General features: G+C 55.7%; 1 protein-coding gene across 2 annotated transcripts in view; it reads right to left on the reverse strand.

Annotated features, from left to right (window-relative positions):
- The window catches only part of SPECC1L (sperm antigen with calponin homology and coiled-coil domains 1 like), a 45,379-nt gene that overhangs the window by 12,522 nt on the left and 9,100 nt on the right, over positions 1–23,757 (reverse strand). For both annotated transcript variants that reach the window (XM_036764249.1, XM_036764260.1), the window contains 10 exons: positions 22,430–22,580; positions 18,693–20,350; positions 16,566–16,773; positions 5,594–5,667; positions 5,230–5,405; positions 3,484–3,647; positions 3,006–3,100; positions 1,973–2,063; positions 1,023–1,106; positions 352–493 (listed from right to left, as the gene is read on the reverse strand). In XM_036764249.1, coding sequence (XP_036620144.1) covers positions 352–493; positions 1,023–1,106; positions 1,973–2,063; positions 3,006–3,100; positions 3,484–3,647; positions 5,230–5,405; positions 5,594–5,667; positions 16,566–16,773; positions 18,693–20,350; positions 22,430–22,580 — 2,843 coding nt within the window. The remainder of the gene's footprint in view (positions 1–351; positions 494–1,022; positions 1,107–1,972; positions 2,064–3,005; positions 3,101–3,483; positions 3,648–5,229; positions 5,406–5,593; positions 5,668–16,565; positions 16,774–18,692; positions 20,351–22,429; positions 22,581–23,757) is intronic.

Genomic DNA, 23,757 nt, shown 5'->3' on the forward strand with positions numbered 1-23,757 from the left:
GAGGGAACCGTCATTCAAAAGTGTATGGACTTTCTGGGACCTCTGGAGAGAGCTGGAGCTACTGACTGTGAGCGCAGTGGGCAGCAGCAATGGTGGCCTGTGGGCCCCGATAGCAAGGGATGCCCACCCTGGACCCCACTTTCTGGGGATGCCCGCTCTGGGCCCCACCGGCAAGAGACACCCACTCTGGGCCCCACTTTCTGAGGACACCTGCCTCAGGCCCCATGGGGGACATCCACTCCCAGTCCTCCCAACTCACACATGTGGAAAGGAGAGCACTCTACAAAGTCCAGAGCTGCCTGCAGGGCCGAGGTGGGGGTGGGGTGCAGGTGATGGGGGCAGGGGCTGTACCTGATGCGGCTGCGGGCCGTTGGGGTGACGGATGCTGTTGGGGAGGGATGAGAGAGCTGAGGGGATGTGGGGCCAATCGCCATCAGAGAGGCTGCGGAAGGGCCGTCGGGCTTGATTTCTTCACTACTTCGGCGAGAAGATGCTGAACAGGAAAGAGAAAGTCAATCACCCCCTACATCATTTCTGGCAGCTGGGCCTTTGCCCCATCGCTCCCTCTTCCTCTTCTGTGAGGATGGAAACCCCATGGCGCAGTGTCACCAGCCCTGTGCCACAGCCACCACCTCAGTGGTGTTTGTCCTAACCAGTGTCACAGTCGCAGTGGGCGACTCTGTGGGCAACTCCCACAATTTTAGGCAATTGACGGGGAAGTGCCCTGGGGGTTCACAGAAATGACTTGGAAATCACCCAACCTGGCAGAGGAAGAGTCTGAATTCCAGGAGGGCCGGGCCCCATCCAGGGCCCCAAGAGTGGGTGCTGCAGTGGGCTCAGGGCTGGTCCTGGGGTCAAGAGGACCTGAGTTCAAATCTGGCCTCGGACACTTCCTGGCTGCTTGCTCAGTTTCCTCAGCCCAGGGTTGTGGGGAGGATCAGAGGAGATATTTGCAAAGGACATAGTAGGTGCTTCATAAATGCCCGTTCCCTCCTGCCTCCTCCTCTGGTGGTTCCTGTTACCTGCGATAGACTTGGCGCCCTCCATGGCTGGGACCCTCAGCAGTGGTGCTGGCCTGCTACCTGACCCCGTGCGTAACAAACGCTCTGCAGGAAGAAGGACAAAGCCAGCAGGCTCATGTTTACCAGCTCAGGGACGAGCAGGGGGCTCCAAGAGGAGAGGAGGGCCCCCACCCACAGCCCCTCCATCCCACCTCCACACTTTTGTTTATCAGGGGCACCCTCCGCCCATGCCTATTTCTCCTGTCCACTTTCCCAACTGCCTCCCCTGCTCTTGCCTGGAGGTAAGAGGCCAGAATGTCGGCCGCTCACCCCCCGCAGGACCCAGGCCTCCGCGCTCAGAGGAAGGAAAGGTCCCAGACTGTGGAAGAGCAGGGGCTGACCCACAAGTGGCCATCCTCCCACGCTAGGCCAGGCCTGGGGTGACATGCTGGACAAGATGGCCTTGGAGGCAGAGTCCCAACTCCTGAGCAAGGAGAGCTGAGGTCTGGGGGATGGGTCTTCAGGCAGAAGCAATCGCTCTCGCCTATTGGGGGGTAAGGGGGGTCTCCCTCATCTTACCCACCCCAGACCGGAAGAGAGGGGGGTGCCCCTCGATGCCTCACAACGAGGCCTGGCTGGCAGCTCTGAGGGCTGAGCACTGGGGACCCGGACACCCCAGGACAGGCCCTGCCATCAGGGGAGGGCAGTGAGAGCCCCCTGGGAGACGCTGGTCAGGCCAGGCCAACGTGCAACCACGCCTCCACTGCAGCTAGCACTTTTAGAGTGCCAGCCAGGGCCCAGCACAGGGTCAAGGGCTCTGATCCTCACCACAACCCAGGAGGCAGGTGCTATTACCCTGCCTGTGTGACTCTGTGCCCTGTGGCTCGCCTCTGCCTGGGAGCCCAGAGCCTACCCCTGACTGAGCCGAACAGGAGGGGTCCAACGACGTAGCTCATGCCCCGCGAGCTTACCTTGGCAAGGGAGATCTCCGTAGTTTGGCCTCTTGTCCGACAGGGTGGGCAGGGGCTTGGTGGTGGACAAGGAGCCGCCCATGGAGTGCCGCTGAAATGACCAAATGGACACAAGTCACTGTCTGACCGGGTCCAGTTTGGTGGACACTCTGCCTTCTCCCCCTGCACCCCAACATCTCCAATTGGAGGTGACTGCACCAGACACAGAATCAGCCTTCAGCCCCTCACAAGCACACACAAGCACGCACATGTGCATACACACACATCACATGTGTACACCCTCTGGGCCAACTCCCTGAGGAAGGACTGGAATTTCATCCTGAAGACTTAACTCTGAAAGAGCTGGCAGACCGCCTTGCCTAGGCCAAAAGAGCCAGGGTGACCAGGAGAGCACAGTCCCCTGGCCCCTCATTGTCTCAGTGTTCCCCTCTGTAAAACGGGCATCCAGGATGGGCAAAGGCCTGGAGTCAGAGGACATGAGAGCTGGCTTTGACCTAGCTTGGCCCTGGAGGGCAGAACTGGGGGCATAGGGGGGAAGGGAGCTGCAAAGAGGGAGAGTGAGGCTGGCCGTCCTAACAGGAGGCTTCTCTTCCCTGAAAGCCTACCTCCACACCCCTTGGATCTTGCCAAGGCTACACACTCTGCAAGGGCAGGGTCCCTCCTGGCGACCCCCTTCTGTTCCCCACCAGAGGCCTAGCACGGGGCTCTGAACCCAGCAGGGTTACCATCCTGTCCCACAAGGAGCTCCCCAGATCCCTACCCTCAATGCAAGCTGAGGCCTACAGGGAAGATGATGCTGAAGGGCAGGTCTCTGGTCACCCTCTTGCTCTCTGCCTGTCCACTGCCCCACCCTATCACACTGGCTGCCAAGGGTACCCGAGAACAAGAGGACAGGAGGAGACAGGTCTTTCAGGGCATGCCCACCACCAGACCTAAGAAACCAGAGAGACTGCCAGCCCTGATGCACGAAGCGTGCCCCTGCTTTCATTTACACCCTAGAAAAGGTGGGGAGGCATGACCTTGGGGCACCTACCTGCATTGGGGAGACAGCAGCTGCTGGAGGGGTCTTCATGGGACTTGGACTCAGCGGGGTTCGAGGCATTGCAGTGGCTGGGGTTGGGGTTGGTCCTGTCAGAGATGAGAAAGGAACGTTGTCAGGGCCTAAGTGAGATGCCCAGAGAAGGTCTAACCTGGCCCAGTTTCCCCAAGCATGCTGAAGGGAGCCAAGGGCACTCAGATACCAGGGCTACCCACCCCAAAGACAGTCTTTGGTGGGGCCCCCCCCCACCGCCCCTTGGCCAGGGCCCCCCTGACTACAGCCCCCTGAACCCTACACCAGCCATGGCCTCTGGGCCCCTCCCAGGTCCCACCCCCGCCACAGCCCCCAGGGACCCTTGGCCAGAGCCCCCCCACCACAGCCCCCGGGCCCCTCAGCCATACAGCCCCCAGACCCCACCCCAGCTCAGTCTTCTCTCTTGGCTCCACTGATGCTCATGACCCCATGTCATCACCTTGAGAAGCACTGTCAAAAGACTTGATGAGGGTCTTCACTGTCGGGGTGGGCTCGGAGGATGCAGACGACCTCCTGCTCAGGCCCATGCCCTGGCGTAAGGCAGCCAGGTCTCTCTCCACTGTGTTCATGTAGTTGTAGACACGGCCCCGCTCCTCTTCTTGCCTGCAAACAACAGAGGCAGGGGGGTATCTACACTGGCCCAGGACGTCTAACTGGTCTGAGCCTGACTCCCCTGAGCCTGGGCAGCCTCGAACACACTCTTGGAAAGCCACCATTCCTAACACAGGGCAGTGGTGGGCAGCCCGGCTCCAAGGGCCAATGGCTTCTGAGGCCCTTGCCAGAAGCCTGACAACTGACTGCCCGACCAGCTGACCTCTGCCCTGATGGTGTGGGCCCTCCTAGCCACCCACTCCACAGCTGGCCTTGGCATCCAACAAAGCCCAGTCTTTCCCTCAAGGAGCTCCTGCTCTAACAGTGAGAGATTGGAAAATTGAGTGAAGACTTCCCCGCCCTGCAGCCTTTCCCCTCAGGGAGATTGTTTTGGCTTCAGCACTCACCTCCCCCTACCTCATCACCATCACCTCCTCCCCACATCCTCACCTCCTTACCACATCTCTTCCTCATCACCTTCTCCTCACTTCTACTCAACTCCCCCCACCTCATCGCCATGTCTCCTCCTCTTCACTTCTCACCTCGTCACCTCCCACCTCGTCACTTCCTTGTCATCTATTCCTCCTTTCATCTCCTCACCTCATCACATCACCTCCTCACTTCTCACCTCCTCATGACCTCCCCCCTACCTCATCACTTCCTTATCACCTCCTTAGGACCCTTAGTCATCTGTCCCCTCTGCTCAGAGGTTTGGAGGGAGGAACTCAGGATCATGATTTCCAGCCCTTTCTTCCTTTCTTCCTAATGCAGGGTAGGGGGTGGAGGGTGGGGGCCATTTTCCCCCTTTCCAAGGTAGGCTCCTTGAGGGCAGGGGCTTTCTCTTATTTCTATACCAGAACTACTGGTCATTCAGGCCAACCATAGCTGGCTACTCATTAAGCTCCAGGGGCTCCCTCAACCTCCTGGAGCAAACACAGGGCTCTGTCTGGCCTTAAAAGCCCTTCCTGACCTGGTCCCTCCTCTCTTCCCCATCTTACACTCTGACTCTCCAGCACATCCTCTTCTATCCAGAGACCTGGGACTCTCTCTCTCAGCTCCAGGCTCTCTGGCTGTCCCCCTCCCTGGAATGCTCTCCCGCTTCCCCTCACCCTGGCTTCTTTCATGTCCCAACTAAAATCCCACCTCCTCCAGGAAGTCTTCCCCAACCCCTCCAAATTCCAGGGCCTCCTCCCTAAGGGCAGGGCCTGGCTTTTATTGTTTTTGCCCTCCTTTGTAGCCCCAGGGCCTGCCTTGGGCAGGAACCCCAAGAAGCTGCTTGCAGAGAGAGGGGGCATCCCAGAGAGGAATTCAGAAGGAGGAATGGGCACCATCTCTCTTCGGGGCCTCCATTTCAAGACCTTCCCTCTGCCAGCTGCCCACGCAGGGTTAGGGAAGATGGGAGGAGAGCTGGAACCCCAAGGAATGGCCCACCAAAGCAGGGACAGAGGAGCCCTGAGGGCTTTTTCCTGTCCTTCCAGCCACCACCATCAAGGCACAATTTTCCCATATGTTGGCTAGCCCCTGCCTGTCCAGGCCATGCCCAGTGCCTTCCCTCTGAACACCCCAGACTCTGCGCCTGCCCACCAGAACCTACTTTCTGGACTTTATTTCCTCCAGCTCCTTGCTGAGTTTCTCATTCTTCTCCTGGGCCTCCTGGAGGCGGCGCTTCAGATCCCCGACCTCCTCCTGAGCCTCGGATTTGATGTCGTTGGCTATGACCACAGCCGTCTGCAGGTCCGCCTGAAACTGCCGCCACTCCGCTGACTCCTCCTGGAGGCAAAAGGGTACATGGTCACAGAGGAACCCAGCTGGCCCTGAATGTCCCCTCTGGGGTCCCTCCACAGGTAGCAGAACACACCCTCCCCTCCATCATCATCTCATAGAGCTAGCTCCTTCTTCTAACTGTCCTGACACCCAGGCTCCTCCCTACCAGTGAGGAGGCAAAGGCTCCTTCCTACCCGCAGCCTTCGATGAAGTGTCTTGACCTCTCTGTCCATGTCATGCTTCTGGTCCTGGAGTTTTTTGACAGTGTCTGCAGAGACAAGGTGACAGCTTCACCTGATGCGGAATGGTGACACACACACAAGAAGCCCATGCCATCAGGCCAATGGCCCAGCAAAGCTTCCTGGCAGAAGAGGCCAGGTACTCATGAACACTTTGAAGGGGTCCCCTGAGATGGTCCTTTTGAGTAGCCATACTTTCCAGAAAGACTGGACCCAGAGCATGTGGGAGATCTTGAATGTATCAAGGATGAAGACCCCCCCACTATGCTGACATCATGTGTTGTTTGTACCCCAAAATAAGAGTCATGACAGTGTACTGGCAGTCAAAATAGGCTCTTAGCACTTAATTCAACCAAGTGCCCTTGAAGAGTTTGGCCTTGATTAAATTAGGAGTCCTTGATGATCTCCCTACCTCAAGGGAAAGCCTAATTTACATGGGTTTGAGTGACATGGTCGTGACATCAGAGGCTTTTAGACCACATGGGTTTAAGTCGCATTTTTGTGACAATTTTAAGTCATATGGGTGAGTCGCATGTGTGACTCACCCTTGACCCTGAAAAAGATATAAAACCAGAGGTTGGCTTTCTCTTTTTCCAGAGCTCTGACCCACAGCAGTTGTGGTGCTCATGACTCTGACCCAGCCATTGTTATGAGCTCCCTGGCTGAACTCAGATGTTGGTAACTATGAATTGTATTTGGTCTGTCGATGTTTGTAATTTGTTTGTATTTGCTCTGAAGTTCAGGGTGCTGGCTTTTTCCCCTGAACTAAGTGAATGGTATCTGTATGCTGGATTAAAGATTGTCAACCCCTTAACGTTGCTTTCCTTGGTAAAGCAGATCAAAAGAACCTGGGCTTGCAGCGTTCTGTGAGCTGGTTGTTGTTGGTTTTCCACTCCCATAGCAGCTGCTAGGCTGATTGTTGAAACAGTCAGGCAGCAGCCACTCTATGCCAGAGTGGCCAAGTGCTCAGGCAGCTAGGGCCCATGTTTATGAGCAGACCCTCCTATCTTCATGGTCTAGCACAGGGCTGTCCAAAATGCAGCCTGCAGTGCAATTTATGTGGCCCGCCTACAAGCATAGAAATTCACCTAAAAGCCGAGCTACCGCAGAGCTCTCACTAAAACGGTAAATCAAACTATATCGTCTACTGTTTCAATAAAAACCTAAGGTTGGACAGCCCTGGTCTAGCAGTTCCCAAGGGAAAAGAATGGGGCTTCTGTCACCTAAATTATTCATGATTTCTCCTCCTCTCTGCCGCAATTTCATAAATGAGCTTCTGTTTGGGTTGTGAACCCTGGAGCTTGCTTAGGGTTCCACAGGCACAGTCATTTCTCTTGTAATAAAGCTAGCTGCAAGGCCGTGCCTCAAAGAAACACACAGCAAGGCCAAGGAACCTCCTATTTTTACTTATTACTTTTTTTAAAAGGCCTATTGTCCTTGTGGGTTACCCAGGAATAAAACCTACACCTTCTAAACAGCTATTTCTCCAGTAAATCATAGATACAGGGCCTGCTTCTGGGATGGGTGGCATGAAGTGGCCTTTGAGGTTGTTCTTACCTTTGAAATTCTTTTAAACACAAACATACATGAATGTACACACATGTGCATACACACAGAACCTTCATGTGACTGCCTGTGGAAGAGGTACAAAGCATTGCAGAATCTCACAGATGAAAGGGGCCCCCATCCTCCTCTCCCTCTCATCCTGTCCCCCACCCTGATCTGGTGCCATGGCCTGTCAGTTTCACCTCTGCAGCACCTCTGGTCTATTTCACCTCTGCAGCACCTCCGGTCTATTTCACCTCTGCAGCATCTCTGGTCGATTGCATCTTTGCAGCATCTCTTCAATACACCGCCCCACCCTGGCACCATTGTTATCTCCAACTTGGTACAGACCCCCATCTCCTCATACCTAGACTATGACAATAGCCACTGGGGGATCTACCTACCTCAGTCTCTCCCCCGCTTCAGTCCATCCTTCTCTAAAGCATAGGTCTGACCATGTCATGCCCCTACTCAATAACCTCCAGTGGCTCCACTGCATCCAAGATCACATACAAAATGTTCTCTTAACCCAGACCCCTCCTCTCCTTCCAGTCTTCTTACACTTTACTTTCCCATATCGTCTTCCATCCATCTACTACAGCCTCCTGGCTGTTCCTCAAACAAAACCTTCCATCTCTTGGCTCTGGCATTTTTCCTGGGTCCCCCCTGATGCCCCATGCCTGGAATACTCTTCCTCCTCCACTCCAACTACTGACCTCCCTGGCTTCAACTCCCAAGTAACATCCCACCTCCTACCTGGCCTTCCCTAACTTCTCTAAATTTCAGTGCCTTCTTCCCGCTAATTTTGTTCTATTTACCGTATACATAATTTGCTTTGTATGTATTTGTTTGCTTGTTGTCCCCCCATTATACTGTGAGGTCCTTGGAGGCAGTAACTGTCTTGTGCCTCTTTTTAATAACCACAATGCTTAGCACAGTGCCTGGCACTTTATAGTGTTCACATAGTAGGCACTTAATAAGTGTTCAATGAATTGAGTGAATTGGTCCAATCCACACCTAATAAAAAGATTTCCCCTCTACTGTATACCTGCTGAGAGGTCATCCAGCCTTTATCAGAAGACCTCTGGCAAGGAGAAGCCCACCACTTCTTGAAGTAGTCTGTTCCACAATGAGACGGATATCAACTTCCCCCACTGCTCCTCATCCTGCCCTCTGGAGCTAAGCAGAGTAAGGCAAATGGAACAGCTGTCTTTGCACAGCTGGAAGGAAAACCATATCCCCCTTCATCTTCTCAAGGCTAAAGCTTTCCAGTTTCCCCAAGTGATCCTCAAATGTCCTGAACTTAAAGCCCTTCCCTACTTGGCATGCAATCTCTGGACAATAACCAGCTCATCAACATCCTTCCATGGCAAGGCCAACAGAACATCAGCAGCCCCAGCGCCTCCCATGAGGCCAAAGGCCAACAGAACACTGGTGGCCATGGCACCTCCCAGGTGATTCTACTGCCAGGCAACAATACATATTAAAAAATGTTTGCTTCTTGAATTCTGGGCCTTTGAAGAAAGGCTGTCCCTCCTCACTCACCTGACATTGCTTACTTTTGACTACCTAGTCAGTCAATAAATATTTATTAAGTATCTCCTGGGTACCAAAGGCACTGGGGATAAGAAAAGAAGGAAAAGACAATCCCTGCCCTCAAGGGGTTCACAATCTAATGAGAGAGACCACTAAATATGTACAGGATAGACAATGAGAGAAGGAAAACACTGGAATGAAGAGGGGTTGGGGAAGGCTTCCTACAGAAGGTGGAATTTTAGTTGGGACTTGAAGGAAGCCAGGGTCGTCAGGAGCAGAGAAGGGAGAACATTCCAGGCTTGGGAGGGGGAGCAGTCGGAGAGAATGCCCCAAGCAGAAAGATGGACCAGGAGGCCAGTGTCACTGGACAGAAAAGAACAGAAAAGGGGGTGAGGTCTAAGAAGGCTGGATGGGCTTTGAAGGTCAAACAGAGCATTGGGTATTTGATCCTGGAGGCCACAGGGAGCCCTAGAGTTTACTGAGTGGGGAGGGGCGACATGGGCAGACCTGCACTTTGGGTGCTGAATGGGAGATGGCCTGGAGGCAGGCAGACCCTCCCGGGTTACATGCACCTGCACCACATGTTAGCCCCAAGCTACTGATCATTTGGGCACATTTTCAGCAGATTCTTTAGAGGTGCCAATGTCCAGTCCCCCTTGACTCCTGAGCGAGCGCTCCCATAGTCTTCAGAAGGAAGAGTCATGCCCATGTCTGGGCCTGAGGGATAAGTATCATAGAATTCACCAAGGAAGGATGTATTGACCTCACCACCAACAGGTCAGTCCTGTCCTCACTGGGACTCTGCAGAATCTCTGTCAAAGCCGGCTTTCCGGCACAATCCTGACTCCCCCTGTAGATACTTGGCAGGAGGGGAGCCTCCTGGGGCATCTTGCCTTCTCTACCTGACTCGGTGCATTGTAGGCTGAGTCAGATGCGTTCTGTCTACTGGGGAAGGAGCAGAGGCTCCCCTGGTCCTGCCACCACCGGCTGAGTGGCATCTCCAGGACTGTAACGGGGAGCCCAGAGAAGGGCCTGCACGATCCTGTTACTGCTTCACTTGTAAGGTCCTTGTGGGCGACTCCTTCTGGAGCGCACCTTGGCTGACAGCTCTGACTGCCAATGAGCAAGCCCCTCCTGTAGGAAGTTACTGTAACAGCTCACATCTACACAGCATTGTAAGATTCGCAAAGCGCTTTACAGCTATCATCTCAATGGATCCTCATAACCACCCTGGGAGGGAGGTGCTACTTTGATGTCCATTTTATAGCTGGGGAAACTGAGGCAGGCGGGTCAGGTGACTTGCCCAAGGTCCCAGAGCTAGGGAATGCCTGAGGCTGGATTCAAACTCAGTCTTGCTAACTCAGGTGGCGCCCTCTAGCCACCTGACTAGACGTTGCTGGGAATATTCCTCCCTCCACTCATCAGGGTCAATCCCTTGTTTTAATAAGCCACACCGGAGGTTCTTTGCTAACTCTGCCGACTCTGATCTCCCATGCCCGTGGCCCAAGAGTTGACAGCTTCCTCAGGAAGGACTGCCCCAACACAGGAGAACCCTCTCCTCCTGCTGACAGAGATTCACTCTATCGTCATGCCCACTCCTGCTTCGGCAGCCAGTCTGCGCTCCTTCTGTGTCCATTCTTACCAGGTTCTTCCTAAGCATTCTCTCTCTGCTTCTCCTCTCCAACCAGCCACTGGCCAGCGCCCCAGCCCGCCTTCACAGCAGGCAGGTTGAGTCAGAGCAGACCCCACTCCCCTTGGAGTTTGTTCACGTGTTGGCCACTGGACAGGGATGTGCCCCGGGCCAAGCACCACAGTTCAGGTATTGGCTTCACACTACTGCCCACAGCCACCATGTGGAGGTACTGGGGAGGGGGATGATGTCAGCAGCGGACACACACGCACAGCTATTTTCTCAGTCAAGCTGACCCAAGAAGGGTCCTGGCCGACCGCAGAGTAGCGTGAGGAAGGAAGCCAAGGAACGATACAGAGCCGTCAGTGAGGTGCCCAACTTGTGGAATGTTTGGTCTCCGGGGCAGGGAAGCCAAGCTGCCGAGGACATGCGGCCAAGCGGTGCTGACCACCTCCTCGGCAGCGTGGCCACGGAGGGCTGCCTGGTGCTTAAGTGGGAGAGCAATGACCAGATCCCATCTGGAAGGGACCTGCATCCATGCTGACACACACTGACCTGCCTGGTGAAAGTAAGCAAGGCAGCTAAAGCCACTCGTATCCACATCACGGGAGGGCAAGACCTGGGACCTGTCCTCACCTCCGCCCCTAACGGGGGCCCCTTCAAAGCAGAGAATGGCTCTCGGGGCCGTTGTAAAACTTCCCAGCATGTGCCCACAGAAGACTGGGACCCTGATCCCACTTGCCCTACCCTGGGCCTCACTCAGTCAATGCCCCTGTCCTAGGATCCCTTTCTTCTCTCAACCCAAGACTTCTCCCTGTCCAGCTGACAACCATGCATTGCCAGACCTCGGCCCCATGTGGCTGCCACCATGGACCTCCTTCACTCTTCTCTATCCTCTTCCCCTCAGAACTCCCAGCACCATCCCCCTTCTCCTCTACCTCTTCCCCCCAGTCTCTCCTGGCTCTCCTCCCACTTGTGTGACCGTTCCCCTTCTCTGTCTCCTGGGCTGGATCCTCCTCCAGGTCACGCTCACTAACTGTGGGGGCCCCCATGGCTGGGTCCTCTCCCCCGTTGACCTCATTAAGCAGATGACACTCAGATCTATGCTATGGGCCTCTCCCCCACCTTCAATCTTGCATCACCAAACTACACCTGTCTAATACAAAACCTGAACCCTCCCCTCTTCTGCTGAGGTCCGCCCCAAGCACTGTCCAATCAGCTGCCAGATGCTGCTTCTCTCCAGTCACAGGCTGCATTACCTCTTCTCTAGTCTCCCCCTGACACACTCAGCTACTGTTGCCAAGTACAGAGATCTGACCATGCTGCTCCCGAATCAACTCCACTGGGTCCATGTTTTTCTGGGGGAAAAGCGACCCTCCTGCTAAGCTTTTCAAGACATTCCACCTCATCCCAAACAATCTTCCCAGGCTCAATGGCCTCTCCTTCCCACAGTCTGCAATCCAGCCAAATTGCCCTCCTCTTGGCTCCTTTCAATCCACACTTCATTTCCCACCTCCAGACCTTTGTCTCCACTACCTGACACACGTTCCTTCTCACTTCCACCTCCTAGAGTCCCTCTCTTCTCAAAAGTCTCCATCTTCTATATAAAGCTTCTCCTGATTCCCCCCACCCACCTGTTTGTGCTGTTATTCTGTCCACACTTTCAAAGAGGAGGCAGAACTGGACCCTGGGGCTGTCCTGAGACCAGCAGCCATCATGACTATTCCTCCTGCCACTCCGAACATCACCCAGGCCCAGAGGAATGGCTGGGCAGGCCTTGGGGGCAGGGCCTTCTGTTCCCTCAAACAAGGAAAAGCTGCCCCCCCCCCCCTGCCCCCGCTGGCCCTACTCCCTCCCTAGTGCCCAGGGAGCCAGCCACACCTCTGTGGCTCCACAGGAGGCCAGAGTAGGGAGCCTGAGACAGCATCTCCAAGGCTGCACATTCTCTGCCCTCTGCATGGGTCCCTGCCTGCCCCTGCAGCCCCCACTTCTCCAGTCTTCCAACATTTTATATCACCCTTCCCACATCTTCCATAAATCAGTGACACTGGCCTCCTGGCTGTTCCTCATCTCCACCTCCAAGTGCTTGGCTAAGAATAGCCCAGGGAGGCAGGTCCCAAGCCAGGCTCTCACCCCCACGGCATCACCTTCACTCTCCTTATCACCCTCCCTGGACTCTTCCAAGGACCTCCTGCTGACATGGCCAAAGGAACACTCCTGAGAAACAAGTCTGCCCAGGACACTGTCCCCTGAAGCACTTGCTGGCTTCCCATTACCTCTTCCTGCCCACCAGTCCCCTTTCTCCATAGGCTGCCAGCAATGCCACCTCCGATGGCCAAGCCTTCTCATTTAGTCTGTCTTTGTCTCTACCACCCGTGTGCCCAGTGGGCATCACACAAACACCTGGATTTGGTCACCCCAATTACTGCACCTCACCAGCTGGGCCCAGGCCCAAGAGGAAGCTTCTCTAGCCCTTCTCACATGGAGGGTCCCTGAAGCCCTCATCTGCTGGCTGCTGAAATGACAACAGGGTGGAGGTCTCCCTCGGGTGCCCTTGGAGCATGCGCCCAGTGATGCAGGAGTAGCAGCTGAGCTGCCCTGGAGTGCCTGGAGCAAAGGCACACATTTCTAGTCCATCTTCTCACAGAACCTCAGAGTGTGAAGGAAGGTACCTCGGGAGCTATACCCACTGCTTACAGCATCCCAGCCTGTGCTTGGAGGGCTCCGAGAATGGGAGCTCACCAGTGAACTCAGGGACAATGCTCCCTGTGAGCGACCTCTGCCTGACTTCAAGCCTCCGTTCGGGCCTCCAAGGGAGAGAGAGGATCTTCTCTTTTCTAGGCTAACATCACTACTTCCTTAACCTTGCCCCTGCAGTCCTCCTCAGGGCAGCCTCTAGCTTATCCAAGTCCTTCCTAAGCTGTGGGGCCTAGAGCCTTAGGGCCCAATGTTCCGGATCTTTCCTAATCCTGGAAGCTCAGCCACTGGCTCACACAGCAAAAGATCACATCAGCCTTTTGGCGCCAGCATCCCACAGCTGACTCAAAAGAGCTAAGCACAGATCCCTGTGGCATTCCAATGGAGACCTCCAAACAGTATGAAATCCATCTGACTGGATTGGCACTTAATCCCCATCTCTCCATCTTTTCCGCAACAAAATGCTTAGGGGGTTTTAGCCTCTTTGCATGTCATGGATCCTTTGGGCAGACTAGGGAATACTATAGATCCCTTCTAAAAATGTTTTCAAATGTATAATAAAGGATTACAAAGAAAAATAGTTATGTTGAAATAGTTATAAAATTCTTTTTTAAATGTTCACAGGACCCAGACTGATAACCAGGCCTCCCCACCCTAGTCTAAGGAAACTCTCAATCAATCAAGTATTTACTAAGAGCCAACACAGAAAGACAAAAAAAAAAAAAAAACACTGCCTGCCCACAAGCAGCTGACATTCTACCAGGGAAGGCAATATGTTTCTAAATCATCTGGAAAGCATGGAAATGAGAGATCCCAGGGAAGGAAGAGCAAGAGGGTCAGTCTGGATGGGCTGTCGGGATGGCATGGGTGGTACCCTAGAACAAGGCAGGAAAGCAGTCAGGGTGAGCTTGGGAAGCCTTTGGACACCAAATCCCACCTACAGCAGCCCTACTCTTCACTGCTAGTCATCCTGTCAGAATAGGCAATGGGTCTAGCGTGACCCGTGCTTGCTGAGCCAGGCAGGCTGGCTCTTGGCAGTCACCACCACCCTCAGTAGAGGTTCGCTAACCATCTAGTTAATAAGCCACTGGAAAAGTCAAGGTCACCAGCCTACAGACCACAGGTTCTGTTCCCTTCCCTGTTCTGAAAAGCAAGCCATTTACACTCTTCCAATGTTGGGGGGCCAGGATCTTGTCACTGACAACAGTTAGGCAGGGCCATGCACTAGCTCTTTCCAGACCTCAGAGTGTCATGCACCTGGGCCAGGGGAGAGCTCCGTGCTCTCTTCCTCACCAATCCTGGGCAGCACCTCCCCAGCTGCATTATTTTGTTTGGCGAATGAGGCCCACTGCTCTCTCACCGAACAGGTGGCCACACAAGCATCACACATCTCACTTGACAAAGGAACAAAGTGAAATGAATCAGCTTGTCCAAGTTCATACAGTTAAGTGTCAGAGCCAGGACTGAAACAGGCAGGGTGGTACAGTGGGCAGAGCACTGGCCTTGGAGCCAAGAAGACAGGTTCTGATCCCAGCTGAACACTCACTGAGTGATGCCGGGAGGGTCACCCAACCACAGCCGGTTTCCACCTCTGTGAGATAGGAACCTCTGTACCACCTGCCTCCCAGGGGAATCATGAGACTCCCACAAGGGCAGGGCTATCACATGTTCTGCCAACCTCAACGTGACACACACATGAAACCAGGGCCATGTGCCCATGCCCACTTGCTGCTCTGAGCCCCTGATCCTGGGCTCTGGATACCCCAGTTTTCTGGTCAATGTGTACATCAGACAACCCTCGAGTGGGGAGATCTTAAGCCACCCAGTCTGGCCCTAATCGCCCAGAAAAAGGATATGGCTGGCCTGAAGTCACCCAGCCCAGGGATGGCAAGGCCAGGCCTAGAAGGCCAAAGTGTGGACTCCTTAGCTCAGGCATCCTGAATGATTGTCACAGCTAGGCTAAACACAGGAAGTTCTATCTTCCTTCTTAAGCTAGATTTGGTCCATGCACTCACAGAACCCACTTCTAATCTTCATTCATTAGTCTGTGGTGTGCAAACACAAGACCTAAGTTTCTTCGGGGACCCCCTGTGACCCCCTTCTCTCTCCAGAGACTTCAGGGTTCATGCCACAGAACCACGCAATGCCCGCTGGCCTGGCAGAGTCTGCAGGCAGCTGACAGGAGCCCAGGATGCTCCCTGGCTGGCTGCTCCTTCTTTTCAGCCTTGATAAGCACCATGGAGGCAGACATCTGAGCAGACACCTGCACCCCAGGAGAGGGAGTCAAAGACAAGCACCATCTCTCAAGGCCCTCTGCCTGGGCATGAAGGCCCTTCCAATCCTGACAGCTTCCAGAAAAGCAGCTTTGATGATGTCTTCTAATCCCTGGGGCCACAAGGGGGCGTCACAGTGCCCAGAACGCTGGCCCTAGGGGCTGGAAGGGCTAACTCCTTGTGTGGCCACCAGGCGGTGCACGGGGCAAAGACGACCAGGTCAGGGCTTACACCCCGGCTGGGTGACCCTAGGTGAGTCAAACAGTCTGTCTCAGTTTCCTGAACTGAAAAATGAGGGAATATAACAACGGCACAGTCCTCCTAAGGGTGCTGTGAGATCCAATGAGAGAATGACAGACTGCTCGACCTAGTGCTCAATAAACCCTGCTCCCGCTACCACTTTTGGAGTTGTCTGGTGAGACCAGCAAGCGCTCTCAGACCCAAAGGAGACAGGAAGACCCCGGCTCACCCACAGCTGACACACCAAGAACACTCTGCCCCTCGGCTGAGGGACCAGCTGGGCCCGTGGGGATGGGGATCCCCAGGATGCCCCAAACACTGGCCCCAGCCCTCAGGGAGGAGGAGGAAGGTGGGCCAAGGCGGCAGGCAAGGTCCCCTCCCACCCCAAGACTCCTGTGACCCCCACGATCCCTGCAACCCCCACAATCCTCGTGACCTCCATGATCCTCGTGACCTCCACGATCCTCGTGACCTCCACAATCCCAATGACTTCCATGATCCCTGCAATACCCGCAATCCATGACCCTATGATCCCCATGACCTCCACAATCCTTGTGACCCCCACAATCCTTATGACTTCCATGATCCCTGTGACTCCTGCAGTCCTCACAATCCATGACCCTACGATCCCCATGAGCTCCATTACCCCCACAACCCCCATAATCCTCATGACCTCCATGATCCCCACAATCCCCGTGACCCCCACAATGCCTGACTTCAATGATCCCATGACCCCCCTGCAGTCCCCACAATCCTCATGATGCCCACAATCCCTATGACTTCCATGATCCCTGTGACCTCTGCAGTCCTCACAATCCATGACCCTATGATCCCCATGAGCTTACCATGACCCCCACAATCCCCACAATCCTTGTGACCTCCATAATCCCCATGACCCCTGCAATCCCCACAATCCATGAACCTATGATCCCCTTGAGCTCCATGACCCCCACAATCCCCATGACCACCACACCTCCAAGACTGCCCCCAGCACATGGGCACTCACTCTCCAAGTCGGAGATGACAAGGTTGTCGTGGAGTTTCACAGCTCGGTGCTGTTCCACCTCATCCTCCAGCTCAAAGATGGTCTCCTTCATGTCACCTCGCTCTGTCTCTTTCTCTTCCAGCTCAGAACGCAGCTTCTCTAAGGCCATGTTCAGCTCTCCCATCTTCTTCTGGGCCTCTTCTTGGAAGCCTCCATACTCCTCCTGGACCTACAGCCAAGAAAAGCAGGGAGGAAGAGGACCGGGGCCCACAAGAGTGACCCCTCTGCAGAATGAGGATCTAGGGGATTCCTTTCTGACATCCCCATCCTGAGGGCCAAGGTTGCAGCCTGAAGGGAGCAAACAGGTGCCAAGAAAAACAAGGAAAGTCCGGTCACTGGGGATCTGCTCATCAGGCTTGAGAGAAGGCCCTCTGAGGAAGGAGACTGGCCTGTCAAAGCAGGACATTTCTGCCATCAGGCCCCACCCCTCCAGTGCTGCCCCCTCATAGAGGAGGGGCCCTGGCAGCCCACCTGGCTGGAGCACCCTAGCACTGTCTCAGCAGACCCTAGGGAGGGCCTGCACCAGCAGCTTATTCTGGACCCAAACACTGTGTGTCACAGAGTTCAGAGGGCCAATTACTCAGAAGTGAAGGTGACAGAAAAATCAAGGGTAGAGCATGCCCAACCCCCCCCCCCCCAGGCCCAGTGGGAGCTGAGCAGTCAGCCTGAGACCCAGGGTGGGCAGGGCAGAGTGATTGCCAGAGCACTAGTGAAATGAGGAGTCCAGGGGAACATTGCCAAGAGCCTGCTGGCTCCAGAGCCCGGACCACGCCCTCCAACCACAGACATCCCTCAGAGCTCTATCCCCTCTTCTCTCTACACTCCTTCACTTGGGAACTTCATCACCTCCCTTGGATTCAATTATCATCTTTATGCTGATTCTCAAATCTCCCCATCGTGCCTCAACCTCTCTGCTGACTTCCATTCTCACATTTCCAACTGCCTTTCAGACACCTCAAACCAGATGTCCTGTAGACATCGAAAACACAGTATGTCCAGAACAGAACTCATTATCTCCCCACCAAACTCTCCCTGCTCCACCTTCCCTATTGCTGTCAAGTGCAACACCCCTTCTCCAGTTCCTCAGGCTCTCCACATAGAAGTCACTCTGGTCTCCTCACTCTCCCCCTCCCCCTCCCCCTCCCCCTCCCCCAAGCCAAGCAATTGCCAGGAACTGTCTACTAGATATTGGCAGCATCTCTGGTCCATTTCACCTCTGGTCCATTTCACCTCTGGTCAATTTCACCTCTGCTGCATCTCTGGTCCATTTCACCTCCACACCATCTCTGGTCCATTTCACCTCCACCTCTGCAGCACTTCTTCAGTATGCACCTTTATCTTCTCTGACAATGCCCCCATCCTGGTACAGACTCTAATCACCTGACACCTGGTCTACTGTAAAATCTGCTGGGGGGCAGGAGGGGTCTGCCTGCCTCAAATCTCTTTCCCTCTCCAGTCCATCCTCCATTCAGTCTCCAAAATGATCTCCCTAAACCACAGGTCTGACCACATCAGTCAATAAACTCCAGTGGCTCCCTATCACCTCCAGAATCAAATACAAAATGCTGTTTGACATTCAAAGCCCTTCTTAACCTGCCCCTCCTACCTTTTCAGTCTTAGGACATCTCATTCCCTTCCCCCCACCACACACACCCTCTTTCACCCAGTGACACTGACCTCCCGGCTGTGTCCATCTCACAGTTTCAGGCATTCTGTGTGGCTGTCTCCCGACATGGGACACTCTCCCTCCTTAACTCTGACCACTGACTGACCACCCTGGCTTCTTTTACGTCCCAACTAAAACCCCACCTTCCACAGGAAGCCTTCCCAGGGCCTTCCCTCCATTAATTATTTCTTTTTATCCTCTATAAAGCTTGTTTCAAATCTACCTGTCTGCATGTTGTCTCTCCCATTAGACAGTGAGCTTCTTTGTCTTTTGCCGCCTTCTGTATTCCCAGCACCTAGCACAAAAGCCTGGAACACAGTAGGTTCTCAATCCCTTCTGCCACCATTGCCATCTGTCCCTTTGAGCACCTCATGGGTCAGCCTCTGACCCTGTCTCCCATCTCCCTCCAGGCTGCTGCCTACCTTGGCAATGGTGTCCTGCAGACGGGCAACATCGGCCCGGGCATGGTTCAGGTCCTCCTGCAGGCTGCTAGCCAGAGCTTCAGCCTTGTCCTTTTCCAAGCGCACGCCATCCAGGAGGTCCTGGATGTCTGACTTGTCCCCTGCACTGTGGAGGGAGTAGAGCTCGGCCACGCGTTGCTTCTCACTCTCAAGTTGGGCGCGCAAGCGTCCCAGCTCCACCTGGTCTCCAGCCACAGTGGCCTGATGTTGCTCAAGGGCAGTGGCCAGGGAGGCACTGTTCTTCTGCTCAGCCTCCAGGGCGCGCTCCATGTGGAGGTTGCGCTCCTTGAGGGCACCAATGAGCTCCTGCGCGTCCTTGTTGTCTTGCTCAGCCATCTGCAGGGCAGCGCTAAGGTGCTGCTGCACACCCAGCAGCTGCTCACGCTCAAAACGCGCGCTCTCTGCCAGCTCAAGGAAGCGCTGCTCGAGCTCCAGGTAGCGGCCGCTCTTGACATCCTCATCGAGCACATAGGCGATGTGGTGCTCATCAAGCAGCGAGCGCAGGTACTCAAGCTGACGGCCCAAGAGTTCAAGGCGCTCACTCTGCTGGCACAGTGACTGCAGCAGCAGCAGCCGCTCCTCGCCCAGGCGCTCGTTCTCGCCTCCCAGCTCCTGCGAGATCTGCTGCAGGTCGGCCAGCTCCTGCAGCGTGGCCTGCAGCTCCTCGGACGTGCTGTGCTGGTTCTCCTCCATCTGCTGCAGACGCTCCGTCAGACACGCCACTGAGGCCGCCTCGCCTTGCTCCCGCGTTCCCCGCCGCTGCCGACCACGGCTCCGCAGGCCCTCGGCCTCTGAACACGAGGATGAGGCCGACGGGGAGCGTGAGGAGCCCCGCGCATCCAAGGCATCATCGCTCGACGTTAGTGGCTGGTACACCTCACTGCACTCGCTGTCCAGGTTGTCCAGGGACGCGCTCTGCGGGCGGCCCATGGGCACCGGCTCATCTGGGCTCAGCAGGTCCTCCAGGGAGCCCTGAGCTGAGCCCTCGGCCGACGAGGCCAGCGTGCCCCCGCCACCGTCGCTGGGACTGCCACTCGCCACTACCGCTGGTGCCAATGCCGCTGGTGCCACCATGTCTGGGCTCATGGACTGGCAGCCAAACAGCTTCTCAGGCTGGTCAAGCCCCTGCTCCAGTGAGAAGCCCAGGGCATTCAAGCGGTCCTTAAGCATCCGGTTTTCATTCTTCAGTTGGTTGAGTTTCTGGTGGACAGTGGCATTCTGGTCCTGGAGCTGCAGTAAGGTGGACTCCACGTGGGCTGCGCCCTCCAGGGGCTCCTCCCGCAGCCCCAGCTGCCCCCGCATGTCCCGCAGCTCGTTCTGCAGGCGGAGGATCTCCACGTCCTTGGCCTTGGCCAGCCCCAGCAGGTCCTGCACCTTGGCCTCCAGGGCCGCCTTGTCGCTTATCTGGTTGTCTGACTTGGACTTGCTCATGCGCACATCAGTCTCGGCGCCTCCGCGGCTACGGGAGCGCTTGGTCAGTGCCAACGTGGGGTCGCTGGGGCCCTGACCTGTGGCAGGCACCCTCTTGCTCAAGCTCAGACGGGACCGCTCACGCAGCCGTTCACGCGTGGAGTTGGATTCTTTGCTCCCAGCAGATGTGTTTCTTTTGGAGCTTGTCCCTGTGGGATACAGAAAAAACAAGCCTTCACCCCATGTCGTGACCCGGATGCCCCCTGACTCAAAGGAGTGATGTGGCCTTTGGTGTGTGACTCCTTCCCCCACAGGACAATGGGGGAAACTATGGAAGCCCTGAAGAGTGAAGGAATCCATCTGCTGTGTCTCCCAGCTTCCAAAGACAGGCCCTATGTGCACTCGCGGGTCGGGGAACTGGCACAGCCTTGCCTCAGGGGGCCGTTCAGGGAGGAGACCGCAGGGCATCAGGAACAGTCGTGGGCAAGGCTCAGCAGGGAGCAGAGGCTCCTGCAGCTGGACCATGCAGAAAGTGCTGAGCTTCTTCACTTCCCTCCTGTGGGACTGATGGGAGGCACCGAGCTCCCCACCAGGCCCAAACCAAGGGTCCTCGAAAGAAGCCAGACCCCAAGCCCACCTGGAGCAGGGGGAGGAGTTCTGGGAGGACTCAAAACTGCATCCCTTCCTGGGGCTGGGGCCAAGGGAGGGAATGTTTGCTTCTGTCCCGCCAAGGGCTATCAATGGGCCTTGATGTGGCCTTACTTTCGCTGACTACAAGGAAGAGAACAAAACTCAAAGGAGACTCAGCTGAGCAGGACAGAAGCAGTTGTCTGGAAAGATACGGAGCTTTAGGAACACAGCTGAGGCTGGGGACCAAGACAGCTGCGTCTACACTGCAAGCCTAAGACCAGTCAGGTCCTGCTAAGCTCCCAAGGAAGGTCAGAAGGCCAGCCTCACTGATGGCACAGACCAGCACCTGTCAGTGCCCAGGGGGAAGGGCAGAGAGAGGACAGGGTCTCATCCAGCCTGCCCTCAGGATGCGGCCTGCCTCAAGGGCTTTCCTCACCTTCCCAGGGAAAGGCCTCAGACAATCTGGAATCCAACCCTCGATTACTGGGAGTGCCTCCCATCAGGCCGGGGTTGGACTGGACTCCCAGGCCAGAGGGAACCAGCGTATCTTCATAAATAAGGGAATGATGAAGGACATGCTCTTTGGGGGAGGCCTATCTGGTAGCCACGAGTTGACTGGACTGAAGGGAGTGAAGAGAAGACCAGTGAGGAAGCCAGGAGAGGCAAGGGAGGGCCACAGGGGCCAGGCCTGGGCTAGGGATAAGGGAAAGAAGCCCAAGGAAGGAATCCTCCCGAGATGACTCAGCACCCAGTAGACAAGGGGAAGGAGAAATGACAAGCCTGTGCGCTCTCCCCAATGGACAGACCCTCCATCTGCTCACAGAAGGCCCTTTGTGGAAGAAGAAAGGGCAGAGCTGGCCAACAAGGGTAAACCCCCAGGGATGAGGAAGGGAGCACAAAACAGAGTGGGGTGGAATGAGACAAGAGGCCTGGGCGTGCCAGGATGGAGATCCCGGAAGGGGCTCCAGGGCCAAACCCCTCCTGAGGGTCATCTGAGAAGCACGGGAAGGTGGCCAGGGAACAAGGGAGTGATGGGAAGACGGAGAGAGTGCTGGGCCATGGCGAGCCCCCAGAGTCCAGACCAGGTGAGAGGACTCCAGAACCTTCTAAAGCAGAAGCTGGTGCACAGAGCGGGCTGTGACCAGCACTCAGTGCCCAGGAGTGCAGGAGGCAAAGACAAAAGCCAGGGGAGCCCAGTGCTTAGGGTAGGAGCTTCCCCAGAGAATTCAACCCAAAGGCACTCAGGAGTTAGGGGAGGGCACAGTCTAGCAAGCGTCCAGAGGCAGGAAAGGGACTCAGCTGTGGGCTGCGATGCCAAGTAGAGTGGGCATTGGATGCGGGAGGAACATCAGTGGAGCTGAGGGCCTGAATGGGGAGACCAGGCAAGGCGAGGCTGAAGAGCTGGATGAAGGGAAGGCAGGCCAAGAAAATGGACGGTCTGGGGGCCCAAGCTCTGGGGGAGACCTGCCTCTCCAAGCACCAAGATGAAGGCCCAAACTCCTCTTCTGTGTGCCCCCAACCAAACAAAGAGAAGCCCGCTGGCTGCCACACCTAGTCACTGGGGCTGCACATGGCACACACCAGGGACCATCACCAGCAGGGCCAAAGGAAGAAAGGAGAGAGGCCACAAGATGGGAAGAGGCGGATGCGCTCAGGACCTGTGCTGGGCTTGGCCTTGCTCTCCACAGTGCTCACAGCAAGAACGCTGGAGGCCGAGGCCGCCACCGGGCACGTCTTCTTCCCTTTCATGCTGTTTGTCCCTGCTGCCCCTCCAGCCACGCCAGCCAAGAGGTCATCGTTGCTTTTGGCCTGTGAGAGAGAACAAACAAATAACAGCGGGGTATGGAAATGCCCCCCCTGGCACTTGGTGCTGATGAGGGGTAGGGAACAAGTCTTGTGGCTGCTCAGCCTGTTTCCACATCTGGGAACCAGCCCTAACGCCCCATGACCCACCCCTCAGGTGTCCATGGAGCAGCAGCCCCAGAGCGCTAACAAGAAAAAGGCCTGTCTATGGCAGGATCCCGAAAACCCATGCCCAGCACACAATGAAGGTGTATGGCGTGGAGTACTTGGGACCAGGCTCAGGGCACCAAGCCAGAGAAGGAAGCCCGGGACACTGTCCTGCTCCCTGGAGAACTAGTCGGGGAGGCGAAGGAAGGGGAAGAATTAGGGCTAGCGGTCACCCCAGGGAGGCAGCCTGGGAAAGGCCTGATTACCGCTGGCCTATCTTGGGTAGTTTCAAAGGCTCTTAACACAGGTCAGGGCTCCCCCTCCCTCTCCTCCTCAACCCTTGTCCTGACCTCAGGGGATCCCATTGCATCCCATCTCCTCTAAGCAGCGAGGACGCCTTCCGTTCTCCCCCCTCTTCAGTCTCTCCCTGTCCACCAGCCTATTTCCCACAGCCTACAAACGTGCCCAGAGCTCCTCCACCTCAAAGATACCTTACCTGGTCCTGCCACTCCCTCCAATTGTCCTTTCTCTTCTGCCCTTAACTGCAGCTACACTCCTCCAAGAAGTATCTACAGCAGCACCTTCACTTCCTACACCCCCTCTCATCTTAACCCCTTATAGTCCAGCTTCCAACCAAAGCCCCAGTGACCTCTTAGCCAATGGCCTCTACTCCTTCCCCTCCCTGCAGCCTTGGACACCCTCCTGAACACTTGGGACACCCCCAGCTCCCCTCCTTCTCTGGCTCCATCCTCCTCCAGACCAGGCCCTCACACCATGGGTGGTCCCCCAGGCCTCTGTCCAGGGCCCTCTGCCCTCCCAGCCCAGTCCCTCAGGGTCCCAACATAGGAACGCCTGGCACACAGTAAACGCTTCATGTAGGTTAGCAATTACTATGATGACTCACTTTTCAATGCAATATGCATCCTTGGAGGTCCTCCACCTCAAAGCCAAGGACCCCGGGCAGTGGGGACCCACCTCAAACCAGGCCTCAGAAACATCAACTAGAAAAGGACATGCCCCCACCCCACCTCCAATC

Source organism: Trichosurus vulpecula, chromosome 1 (genome assembly GCF_011100635.1).
Source record: "Trichosurus vulpecula isolate mTriVul1 chromosome 1, mTriVul1.pri, whole genome shotgun sequence".
NCBI lineage: Eukaryota > Metazoa > Chordata > Mammalia > Diprotodontia > Phalangeridae > Trichosurus > Trichosurus vulpecula.